Here is a 12095-nt window from a genome sequence, read left to right on the forward strand (position 1 = left end):
ACAACGCAACGCCCCCAAAAAACATGTTCCCAGCGCCAAACCTACAGCAAGTTCTGCAGTGAGGGGGCGCGACAAAATGACCGACCCAAAACCCACTCCACCAACAAAAAAAAAACAGAGACCCCCATCAACCAGATTCCCCAGCAGCTCATCTCACCTCCTGGGCCCCTTTTCCCTCGCATCAAAATTCACTTCCGACTCCCCGTTGATCACCCTCCCCCAGTCCCGTTCGTTCCCCGTCACGATGGTCATGGTCACCGCAAACCGCACCGCTCCCATTCCTCAGCAACCCGCGACCAACAACGTCAGGCACACCCCGGCCCAGAAACGCCATCCTTTCAGGGCGGTTGGTTCGGGGGGGGTGGGATCTTGGGGTGGGAGGACCCCTTGAGATCCGAAATCTGCGCTACTGGGAAATTGTTAGTGCATCAGTCCCTCTCCGCCCTGCACAACTCCATCGGCATCTTCACGCCGTCACACATCGCCCTACCCAACATCGTCAATCGCAAAGACATCTCGCCGCCGGCATTCCAACTATCCCAATCTCCAAGGTAATACGCAACACACACACATAATACCGAAACTAGTCGTCTCCTAAGTCTAACAGCAGACCCTTCCCCCACTCATCCCACGCCCACCGCTTCACTGGCGCACCTCCGCAACCGCGTTGGTAGTCTCCCCCGCAATCCCTGCCCGTCATCACCCGGGCCTCGTCTCCCCGTGAAATCACGTGCATCAAACCTCCTCCGCCTTGCATCTGCCCAAAATTTCGTCAGAACGCAGCGTCAGCAGGAAAAAAAGTTCTCCTCGGGGGGGGCGGAGACGCTGATGCCGACCACTGACTCACTGCTAAATCTCACAAGTTTGCCGCTGTAGCCATGTGTGCAAACATTTTACACGTCACCTCACAGATTTGACGTTTGGTTGAGGTTTCCCGTGTCGGCGCGTGTCGGATTTTAGCTTTCGTATCTCGCGCCTCCTAATAAACCCCCGTGATAGCTTCACCAAACGGACCAAATGCACTCTGACGACAAGAGCCTCGAAATCTCCATTCACAAGCAATGGCCAAAGGTTCCATAATTGCCAGTCCATTGAGATTCCCCACGTTGCGTTTGGAGCTTTCATGCCTGGGTACCTCCCCGTGAGTCTCATGGTGGCTTCACCGAATAGACAAAAACACCGTCATTATTAGAAAGGCCATGTAAGGGTCACACAATGTGCATTCGCAATCAATGGCCGAAGCCTCTATTGTCCTCGTCGTCTAAACAAGAACCCCAATGTCAAGAATAAAAGAAAAAAGTTCGCAACTGCAGATATCTGTCTATCCCATTTGCCAATGCAGAGGCGGCAGCCGCCCTTTTGGAAAGAAACGCGCGGTTTTGCCAATCTTTCACTTCCCTGCCCTCCGATTTCATCCGTGGCATCTTTCCGTGCTGTCCGCCTCATCTTCAATTCCCGTCTCCCTGGTTGCCCGGCCTGGGTCATGAGCGGCCGTGGCAGCGGCGGCACGCTTCAAATCAGAGGAGTAGTAGCAGTCATTTCAAGTCGTGAACCCCTACCCTCCTTTTGTTTTCCTTGTTCTACTATGCCTTTCATAAAAAACAAGAAACAGAAACCGCCCGCTTTGTGAGGAGGAAGAGAGAAGATTGGGGGGGAAATGCAGCACCCGGCCCCCTGAAACCTTCCGTTTTTTGGATGTCGTAAAAACCGTAGGAAACAATCTCTTCTTAGACAGCGCCGGCCGTGATCATCTTCTTGCGGAGGTAGTTCTTGTACTCGCCTATCGTGCCGTCCCAAGGCTTGATGGTCTTGTTCTCGCACACCAGAATCTGCTTGGCGATCTTGTCCAACAGTCTGTGACGGGGTTAGCATACTGTTCAGCAAAAGGGAAATGACTGTAAAAAACATACCTGAAATCGTGGGAAACGACGATGACACCACCGCTGAAGGCGTTGATAGCGTCGGCCAAAGAGTCAATGGTGGGGATATCCAGACCGTTGGTAGGCTCATCGAGCAGCAGCATGTTGGGGCTCTCGATGGCGAGCAGGGCGAAGACGATACGCGACTTCTGTCCGTCGGACAGGGTGCCGATCAGGGAGGTCTGGGCCTCACCGGTGAGACCGTAGCGGCCGAGCTGCTGACGCCAGTACTGATAATCCTGGGACTTTTCGGCATACTTCTCACGGACGAAGTCCAGCGCCGACTTGGTGAGGTCGAGCTGCTCCGCAGAGTGCTGGGAGTACAGGCCGAGCTTCAAGTGGGTGTGACGGGTAACGGAACCGTTGGTGGGGGAGAGCTTGCCGGTCATCAGGCGCAGCAGGGTGGACTTGCCGACACCGTTGGGGCCGACGAGGGCGGTACGGGAGTCCATGTCGAAACCGAGGTCGATGTTGCGGTACAGGTCGTCCTTGGCGTCGCCAGAGTAGGAGAAGGTGACGTTGTCGAAGGACAGGACGGGAGGGGGCAGCTTCTCGACGTCGGCGAAACGGAAGGTGAAGACCTTGTCGGGGATGACGGGCTGGATGAAGCCGTCAGCCTCCATCTTGTCGAGAATCTTCTGACGGGACTTGGCCTGACGGACCAAGTTGGCGTAGGTACCGGCGGAGGCGATGAACTTCTTGATGTGGACGATTTCGTCCTGCTGCTTCTGGTAGGCCTTCATCTGGTTGGTCTCCTGCTCGGATCTCGTCTTGCTGTACGAGTCGTAGTTACCTCCGTAGTAGAGGAGCTGCTTCATGCGCATGTCAAGCATGGTGGTGCAAACACCGTTGAGGAAGTCCATGGAGTGGGAAACCAGGATGAGCGTACGCTCCCACTTCTTGAGGTACTCCTCGAGCCACACGCAAGCCTCGAGATCCAAATGGGCAGTGGGGTCGTCGAGCAACAGCAGGGAGGGCTTGACGAAGAGGGCCTTGGCGAGGGCGACACGCATTCTCCAACCACCAGACATGTCCTTGGTCTTCTTGTGGATGGTGGTCTTGTTGAAACCCAGACCGGTCAAAATGAGGGAGGCACGGGTAGCGAACGTGGAGGGGTCCATCTTGTCCATGTGCTGCGAGATTGTTAGCTGGCGGTCATTCGTCGTTCTCGAGTAGAGTATCACATACCTCGTACAGGTCCATGAGGACGGGGTCCTCGGGGCCGCTCTCCTCCAGAATCTGCTCAGCCTTCTTGTCCAGGCGCTCCATCTCACGCTCGGCCTCAGTGACGACCCACTCAAGGGCACCCATGTCGGTGGGGGGAGCACCCTCGTTGAGAAGGTAGATGTCGACGTGGTCGGGGATGGGGTACTCGCGGTGGGCGATGGCCTTGAGCAGGGTAGACTTTCCGCAACCGTTCTCACCGAGGAGACCGTAGCGGCGGCCGTAGGTGAGCTCGAGGGTGGTGTCGGTGAAGAGGACGCGGCCGTGGAAGACGAGGGAGGCACTGGTGATCTTGACGTCTCTGCTGCTGGGGACGGAGGCCAGGACACCGGTGGTGACACGGTCGGAGATGCCGTGCTTGTCCATCTGGGCGGCGAGGCGGCTGACCTCGTCCATCTTATCGGCAGAGGTGGCGGGGCCGTCCTCGCCGTCGCCGTTCACCGACGATGCGGTGGTGCTGGCATTCTTGGAGGCGCCCTCCTTCTCGGCCTTCTTCTCAGCGCGCTTCTTGGCGAGCTTGCTCTCGCCCTTGGCGGCGAGTCTCTTCTCCTTGGAGGCGGAAACCATGATGGCGGTGTTGTGATGGAGGAGGAGGAGGGGGTTTTTTGGTGATGGATGACGATGGCGGGGTCGTCGTCTACTTTTTTAAGCGATGGCGGGGAACGTGGTCGTCCGGCAGAAAAGCAAGAGGGAAAAAAAGAGAAACACGGGACCCTTGTGTGTTTTGTGATGATGCGGTCGACTACGATGGGAAAATGCCACGCAGCGTCAAGTCGGCGATGAAGTCGACTTCTAAGGAGAGGATGGGGGAGTAGGAAGAGGCGTGAAGGAGAAGGAGAGAGAAAAAATTCGACGGTTTCTCTGACTGGGTGACGGGACCAAGCGACAAAGCAAAAAAAGTCCTTTGGGCGTGGAGCGGCGGTGCGAAACACAGCCTGGAGAGCGCTGATTTCAGGTTCCCAGTGCTGAAAGGTGGGGAGGGGTCGCTGTTCTGACGACTTGGTAGTGGGGCAGGAGGACTCAAATTTTTGAAAAAGCTGATAACCGATAGGGTAGCGAGGCGATAAGGCACCAACCTGCGTCTCAAAAGATACGTACCCTCCTTGCCTCTGAGGTACTGCTGCTGTTCCTCGAGCAAACAACCACGTCAAGCGCCGGGTATTTTTACCAATATTAATGCATGCAAAGGACTCGGCTGCAGACACGGTGAATAGCGAGGCGGCCAATGACAAGATGTGCTGTGAATCACTTTAATGTCGACGGCTGCGACTGAGTGTGTTGGCGAGTGAACCCTTTTACAGTGTTGCCCCTCAGCATGTGGCTATCCTTATCTAATCAGCATTGCCAGTTGTCCTGCTGGCTGCAACTTGCAGCAGAAGCAGGCCAATGGGGCTTGACGTCACGTCACGTGCAGCTCCGCCTGACTTTACCTGTGACGTGATTGGGCGGGACTGTCAGCAGCAGGCGGTGATGGACGAAAGATGTTAGTTGAAGCGTATGTTTTCTTGTAAATACTATTTCAAATGTTTATGCGACCAATATTCCGTATATCCTTGGGTATCTTTCAAGCTGATGACTGGAATTAGCTCTGCCGTCCATGTGAGACGCTTCCCGTCCCTATTACGTGTGTATATATCGTCTCTCCTTCTCTTAAGGGTTCTTCCTCTGAACATATGCGATGCTCTCACTGAACACGCATTCTGTGGTATCTGTTTGACCACTCCACCCAAGTTTTCACCATCTTCCGATCCAGAACGGTATGGTCGGTTGCAGTGACTCTAGACCGGCACGCAACCCTTCTGTGGAGATGGTCCTGGATATCGTATTAGTGTACGACCATGGCCGTGGAGATGGTCCTGGATATCGTATTAGTGTACGACCATGGCCGTTTGGATGAGGTCAAGGCCATACCTTGACTTTGACAATGTGACGCAAGACTACTTTTCATCCTGGCACTACGGCCGTGGCGGGTGGTGTGTGGTCAGTTGCCATTGTCCATCCCACAAGCTATGGGCGCGGGACTGCTTGTCCTTCGTTCGTTGTTGGAGGTGCCTCTGATGACTGCTCGGGGCTGATTCATCGTGGAGCCCATGATCCTTCCTACGTTGGATCGCCCTCGTGCTGAGCATGATCCAGCATTTTCCAATACAATAATCGTTCCAGCCAGCACTAGTGCAACTTCGCTGCGAGGGATTCCTCAACAACACTCCGGTCCGGGACGGTTGAGCTTATCCTCTATCAGTGTCGACCGAGGCATTTCAGCCCGTCCCATCCCTGCGAAGCTGCCTGTCGCCTGCCGTGATTCGCCTTGTCCCTCGTGAATCTCTGGCGACGCTTCGAAGACGCGGAGCCTATTCTTGACAATCTGTCGGCCTGCGAATTTCCGTTGGGCACTGTCGCCGTCGTTGAATTTGAATGCTTCGGCGAGCATCCCGTTGTTGCGGTAAAGACCTGTCGGCCGCCTCTGCTTTCGTTCGGCCGCGAACATGTCGTAGGCCGGCGGGATAGCAAGATATCTGGCGTCTGTTCCCTCGCATGCGTCTGGTCGGATGTCGTCGCCGCCACGCGATATTGTCGATGGCGATGCTCTCAGGCTGGTGCTGAGCCAAGCGTAAATCTCTTTCCATATCATCCTCTTCGTCGGTGGCTCAAAATCTCGCCTGCCGACTACTGTAATCCCTCGCCACCGTAACGCTCCCGTCCGCCCCGGGCACGAACCTCACATAATGGTTCGCAAAATAACTTAGCATCATCCTCCTCGGCACGAAGATCTCCCACGCGGAACATGTCGTAGGCCGGCGGCATAGCAAGACCTCCTGCGTCTGTTCCCTCGCATGCGTCTGGTCGACTGTCGTCGCCGCCGGTGGCCACCAGGCGGCGACTTCGCGTAAGCTGTGTCTCTCTTTCCATATCATCTTTTTCATCGGTGTCTCAAAACCTCGCCTGCCGGCTACTGTAATCCCTCGCCACTGTCACACTCCCGTCCGCCCCAGGCACGAACCTCACATAATGGTTCGCAAAATAACTCAGCATCATCCTCCTCGGCACGAAGATCTCCCACGCGCTCGTCGGCGGCACAGGGACCATCTCACACAGCTCGCCCCTCGGCACGAACACTACGTCCGAGTACTGCCGCCTGATGTTGTCGACCTCGACGCACGCGAAGACGAAGAGCGCAAAGTGCACGACCCTGCAACCTCCTTATCAGCAAAACTTCCAGACACCCACAGGAGGGAAACTCACATCAGCCAGAACATGAAGAATATCAGCGCCGTCATGGTATGCGTCTGCCTCTCATCAACCTGCCAATACGTCGGATCCAAATCCATATACGACAGCCACCCACTAATCACGACCCCCATCGTCGCCGCCGTCGGCGCCCAAATCAACAAATGCGCCGCCACATGGCCCCCCGGGCTGCCCCAACTAAACCGCGTACTCCGCGGTCGTTCCTTGCTCTTCGTCCACCGCACGCCTCTGTCCCGTACAACCAGCGCCACGAGGTCGCCGCCGCTCCAGAGCATCGCGAGCGCGGAGGTCGGGCTGCCCATGGCCCAGTTGCTGACGTACATGTCGTCGGTCTCGTGCATGGAGCCCAGCACGCCGCCGAGGATGACCAGCGCGAGGAGCAGCGAGGCGAGACGCAGGCAGAGCGTGGTGCGGTACATGGAGCGGTTGTGCGGGATCGCGGCGAGGAAGGCGCCGTGGCGGGTGCCGCTCGGGTCGGGGGCGAGGGTGGTTATGGCTGGGTGGAGGGGTGTGTTGTCCATCGTTGCGGTCCGTCGGAGGAGGCGGCGGTCTGCATCGGGTCTCAATGGAGGTTCGTTCGCCTATGGCGATTGGGATTTGCGCGTCATGGGCGCCATGCGGAGATTTCTTTCAATGGCTGGGTCGGTGTCGATGTTCAATTCTGTAGTGCAGAGCTATTGTTATCGGACGGGATCGAGGGTCGAATTACGCGGTAACTGTGAGGTCGTCGCAAGCGGTGGTGTTGATACGGGAAACATTGGGAGCGCAACATGGGCAGCGATGAGAGGCCGAGGGGAGAAGCCGAAGGGGACGGCGACAGGGGTCAAGATGCTCGATTGAATGCCTCCCAGGGCGGACGGTCCATTCACAGCGCGACGTTGCCGTTCTGGCGGGAGGCGCCCGGTGGGGCGCGTCGTTTCCTGCAGGGCCTGAAGCATGCTGCGACGGGGCGCGGCGCCCCCGGGAACCTGCTGTGCCACTGGGAAATACGGGGACTTTTTTGATTTTGATGTCACTGGGGGATGGGATTTCACAGGTGAAACGTAACGTTGAGGCGCATGTCCATCGCCTAATTGAAGGTACGAATGCCGCCTGACTTTGGAGTTTCTGCAGAAATTGGAATCACTGATGAAGTAACAACAGCACTCTAGAACACCAATTCTTCAAAGACGGCTTAATATGCCCATGTATTCATAATCGTAATGTCCCAAAAATGTAGCAAATATCATAACACCATGCCATGCATTTTTGACAGTCCCCAACGCCATGCGTAAAACCATTAACAGTCCTCACGGGGGTATCTTCCTCTCCTGCTCACATCGACCTCGTCCTGGCACCACCACTCCGCGAACTCTCGCCCAAAACCAAGTTCTTGTTCAACCGAAACTTGCCCTCCCGCGTGTCCCCAGCAGCAGGCGTCATCCCGTTCGCCCCCGTCGCAAACTTCAAGTCCACGTCCCCAGGCAGAATAAGCTGCGGCTGCGCATCCCCCCTTCGCATCCTCTCCAGCTCCGCCTCGTCCGGCACATAATCGTCCGGCGGCGGCCTCATGCTCGGCCGCAGGTGTCGATCGCGGTCGCCCGGCGTCGTCCTCAGCGGCAGCCCGCGGACGGGCTTGCGTTTGATGGCGGAGGGGAGGTGTCCCGGGCGTTCGGGCAGTGGCGGCGGTGGCGTCTCCGGGCGCGGCGACTCGGTGAAATCGGGGAATGCGGCAACAGGCTCGGTAGCTCCAAGAGGGCTCGACGGCTGCGGCGAGCGCGGGAAGGACGGCGCTCTGGCGGAGTTCTGGGACTGCCAGGTCGGCAGCTTGGGGAAGGGCTTCGCGACGACGTAGACTGTCTGGCCTGTTTCGGGGATGTACATGACGCGCGGTCTGCGGCGGCGGATCTCGCGGCTGCGTTCCACGCAGGCGCGGATGAAGAGGCAGAAGCGGATGAAGCTGGATCTGATGTCAGCAGTGTCGGGACGAGGTAGCTTCAGGGGACGTACGCGTTGATGCCCGTCAGGGTGCAGGCGCTGAGGGCGAGGCTGGCCGGGTTGTTCGCCGGGTCGCCATCCATCCAGCTAAGCTGCAACCCGACCCATCCCGCCGCCACGGCAGAGACGACGGAGAGGACGAGCTCGAGGCCGATGAGGGCTTTGGGCGTGATGCCGCGGCCGTAGCGGGCGCAGAGTGTCAGGAACTCGGCCAGGTCCCAGAAGAAGGATGACACAGCCTGTGTGATATCATGTAAGTTTCACACCAAAATCCGGCAAGCAGCAGAGGGACGACATACCCCGACCAACAGAAGCCCAGGCCAGATATTCAAGGCGAGATTCGGCCTGTACGAGTACCACGCCAGACAAATACCCAGCACGATGGCGCTGAAGAGCGTGCCACAGGCCCTAAACACAATCTTGCACACCTCCCACCCGCGGCTGCGCTGGTTCTCGAGCCAGCGCACCTGTGACGGGTCGATGGACGCGGCGGACGGCGACGGCGAGGGCGGCTTGCCGGCGTCGACCTCGGCGGAGTGCAGGGACTCGAGCTGGTAGCTCTCTGCGGCGGGCGCGCTGCTCATGGGCGGCGGCGCATGGAGTCTGTTGTTGGACCGGTCCTCCTCCCAGTAGTTCAGCGCGGTCGACGACAGTTGGTGGTAATATGGTGGTGTCGCGGCTGCTGCTGTGGTTGTTGTTGACGGGAAGGTGGTGGCCTTAGCCGGGACCGCCTTTCTGGAGATTTTCCCCATCAAGGCTGGCTCTGTTCGTATTCCCGCCGGCGCATCGGCGCTTCACTTGTTCCCGCTGAATGACAGAAAAAAAAGATCCGATATTTGACTTGGCGCGAGCGGGAGTTTGGCTGGGAAAACCCAGGCTCGTGTCCGTTACAGCGGTTCGTCCTGACTCGGTGTGTGGCGGCGTCAGGGGTTACCACCAACAGAGCTGCTTCTGACAACGTCGACCAACGGGACACCTTTTCTGCCCGAAGAATGATGTTGATCAATGAATTAGCCCGGGTCTGCGCCTCGTTCAAGTGAACAAGCGTAGAATGAATCGACCGAGGGGACGGGATGGTTCCCCAGACGCGGCGCTGCGGCGGCATGGCATGCGGTTTAAGGGCGGCAGACCAGAAATTAGGCAACCGTATTCTGTACCGGCTCCACTCGCATGCGGAAGCCCGAGCCGAACGGTGAGTTGTTGGAGATGCATTGGCGGCTCTTGTCGTGTCTCCATTTGGCGATTGGCATGCCGGATGGGTGACTGTCAAAGTTGGGGACACAAGTTGTACCCAGTTGTCAGTGATGGTTGCATGTTGAAGTGAGGTTTGCCATTGACCGGGAGGGCGATGGGACCAGGATAAGCATCAACAAGCCTTGGAGTTCACCTTGGCGAGCTGAGCTTCCTGATACAAACACACTCTCCCCGGCGCAATGGAACAATTGGGATATTCTGTCCGCCCCCAGAAGAAGGACTTTGTTAAGAAATGTCCGATGCAGCCGTTGAATTCGACGATCGTCCCGTCCCCTGAAAGTCAACACAAGCTGGTTTCTGTGTGGCCAATCAATGAGGTGGTCGTTGGCAGGTGTCCACCTTTAACCGGAGACATCGTTCTGGAAGCTCGGTCTCAGTCACAGGCAGACAGAACCTCTCCCATGAACATCTTCATCCCATTATCAGCCAAAAGTTCAAAATGTCCATCGCTAAGTCAAAACAAATGAAATCATTATCTCAAATGGCAAAACATTGGACACTGTGGGAATTGAACCCACGACCTTTCACAAGGCTCACCGTCTTGTAGACGAACATGCGAAGCGAAAATCATACCCCTAGACCAAGCGCCCATTGCTGAAGGGTGTAGTGTGAGATAGGTCTCAAGAAGCCCGCATCGTATCGCGAAATCATACATCCCGCAAGATGCGTTCTCTGTCGCTTCACATTGCTTTAATAAAGTCAGACCCGTAGTCGACTGCAACCAGGTGAGTGCCCAATACTTCGAACCTTAACGGCACGGCTCCATTGACCTCCGCCGAACATCTCATATCATCGCCACATCACTCAACGGACACAAACATGCAACTGATTGAAACGTGAAATCGCTTCTCATTCATCCACCCACACGGGTATCCTACTCATACACTCATTATACAACCTCCTCAAGCCTGCACATCGCTCTTCAACTTCTCATACACAGTCTCACCTCCAACCTCACCCTGCCTCGGCCCCGCATCCCGCGCGCCCTTTGTCTGGCTTAGCTTCAAGTGCTGCTCCGCCACGCGACCAGGGTCATTCTCACTGCCAATCTCCGCCTTCATCGCCGCCTGCACGCCGTCCTTGGTGTTCTTGTCGTCGAAGCCCTCCGTGATGTTCTTGCCGTGCGGGCCGTTCGGGTCGCGCGTGTATTGGTTGTTCACGTATGTTGGCGCTGCGCCGGCTTGACCGGGCACCGATGCGGCGCCGCTCCCGGGAGCAGAGCCGGTGCTGGGGGTGGCGGAAGCTGAGGGGTTGGCGGCGAAAGAGCCGTTGTTCGCGGCGGACTCGGCTGCGAGGGAGCCGGCGGGGACGGGGCCCGTGGGCTCGGAGGTTGTAGGGGCGGAGGCGCCGGGTTGAACCTGCGCTTGTTAGTATTGTTATTCATGATGAAAATAAGCTGAGGCGCGAAGTGAAAGTGTAGGCGTACCTTAGTGCCGGCGGAGGGAGCCTTGTTCTGTTGCGCAGACATTTTGATGGTGATATGTGATTGGTTTGTGATTTTGGGTATAACAGACTCGTTTTGTTTTAGTCGATTGATTTCGTAGTTGTTTGATTTGACTTATCCTGCTATTCATTTTCGAATTCGAGGCTCATCGCAGCCATATAAATCACAATCGCCGTGGCCTCGCATGACATCATGTCGGCCTCGTCTTACATCAAACCCAAGCCCGGAGGAAAACCTCCACGCACAAGCAACGAACCCACTGCGGGATGACTTCAGCCTCTCCACATATCCCACCACAGCTCTGTCGCGAGATGGGCAATGAGCGCCGCATTACATCACTCTTGCGGCTCTGTCTCCTCTTCCTATCTCTTGATTGAGAAAATGAGGCAAGATGAAAACTTGGATGAGATGGATGAAATTGGCGTGTTGCAGGTGTGGAGAGCGATCGGTCATATTGGCGCGACCGATCGATTCTCACCGAGGGCTCACCGAGGTGTGGAGACACGTGGGCGGGCCGGCTCGCGGGTTATGTGCTGGGGCTTATGACGCGGATTGGAGATGAGGCTGGCTTTTCTTGGTGATGAATCAGTGTGTTTGTACTTTTCAACGTCATCATTATGGATTTATGAAGTATTGTATTCATTTATGAGACAGAACAATCTCGAGGTGGATATCTAAGATCTCCATTTGGAACTGAACCCTTCTCGGCCGAGATGCGTCAGCCGCAAGCTGTGAGGCTGGGAGTCCAACCATGCATGTCTTTTTTCTCCGCCTGCCTTTGTGAAAAGTGCAACCTTCTTCTTATGATAATGATTTACCATTTCTTACTCATTCTGTGGACGAGGCCAAATGACGGGATGTCTGTTGATACCCTAGAGCTTAGTAGAAACGGTTCCCTTCCAAAAGTTCTCTGGATCAGGACACTGAAAGATGAACCGAGTATTCAAAACAAACACTCATCATAAGAATATAACGACCTTAGGGTACAATACTTTCCAGATATGCATCGAGTGAAGCCTCACCTTACG

The 12095-nt window shown here is 56.3% G+C and overlaps 4 protein-coding genes and 1 non-coding gene across 5 annotated transcripts; all 5 read right to left on the reverse strand.

The window, feature by feature from the left end:
- Positions 1 to 1727: 1727 nt before the first annotated feature.
- ARB1 (ABC transporter ATP-binding protein arb1) lies at positions 1728 to 3710 on the reverse strand (the record flags this gene model as incomplete). The annotated part of the gene is made up of 3 exons (XM_053185491.1): positions 1728 to 1854; positions 1911 to 3052; positions 3108 to 3710. 3 exons carry the CDS (start codon positions 3708 to 3710, stop codon positions 1728 to 1730), a joined length of 1872 nt encoding a protein of 623 aa, XP_053030567.1.
- Positions 3711 to 5810: 2100 nt separating this feature from the next.
- On the reverse strand, positions 5811 to 6913 carry COL26b_012857 (uncharacterized protein; the record flags this gene model as incomplete). Its single annotated transcript, XM_053185492.1, has 3 exons — positions 5811 to 6058; positions 6170 to 6333; positions 6387 to 6913. The coding sequence occupies 3 exons, from the start codon at positions 6911 to 6913 to the stop codon at positions 5811 to 5813; spliced, it is 939 nt and encodes a 312-aa protein (XP_053030568.1).
- A 793-nt stretch (positions 6914 to 7706) lies between these two features.
- COL26b_012858 (uncharacterized protein) lies at positions 7707 to 9121 on the reverse strand (the record flags this gene model as incomplete). Its single annotated transcript, XM_053185493.1, has 3 exons — positions 7707 to 8331; positions 8382 to 8608; positions 8669 to 9121. 3 exons carry the CDS (start codon positions 9119 to 9121, stop codon positions 7707 to 7709), a joined length of 1305 nt encoding a protein of 434 aa, XP_053030569.1.
- A 995-nt stretch (positions 9122 to 10116) lies between these two features.
- On the reverse strand, positions 10117 to 10213 carry COL26b_012859. The gene has a single exon. It is a non-coding gene; the product is annotated as a tRNA-Ala (tRNA).
- A 312-nt stretch (positions 10214 to 10525) lies between these two features.
- COL26b_012860 (uncharacterized protein) lies at positions 10526 to 11091 on the reverse strand (the record flags this gene model as incomplete). The annotated part of the gene is made up of 2 exons (XM_053185494.1): positions 10526 to 10981; positions 11050 to 11091. 2 exons carry the CDS (start codon positions 11089 to 11091, stop codon positions 10526 to 10528), a joined length of 498 nt encoding a protein of 165 aa, XP_053030570.1.
- Positions 11092 to 12095: the final 1004 nt, after the last annotated feature.

Source organism: Colletotrichum chrysophilum, assembly GCF_026319265.1.
Source record: "Colletotrichum chrysophilum strain AFK26 chromosome Unknown scaffold_193, whole genome shotgun sequence".
NCBI classification, from domain to species: domain Eukaryota; kingdom Fungi; phylum Ascomycota; class Sordariomycetes; order Glomerellales; family Glomerellaceae; genus Colletotrichum; species Colletotrichum chrysophilum.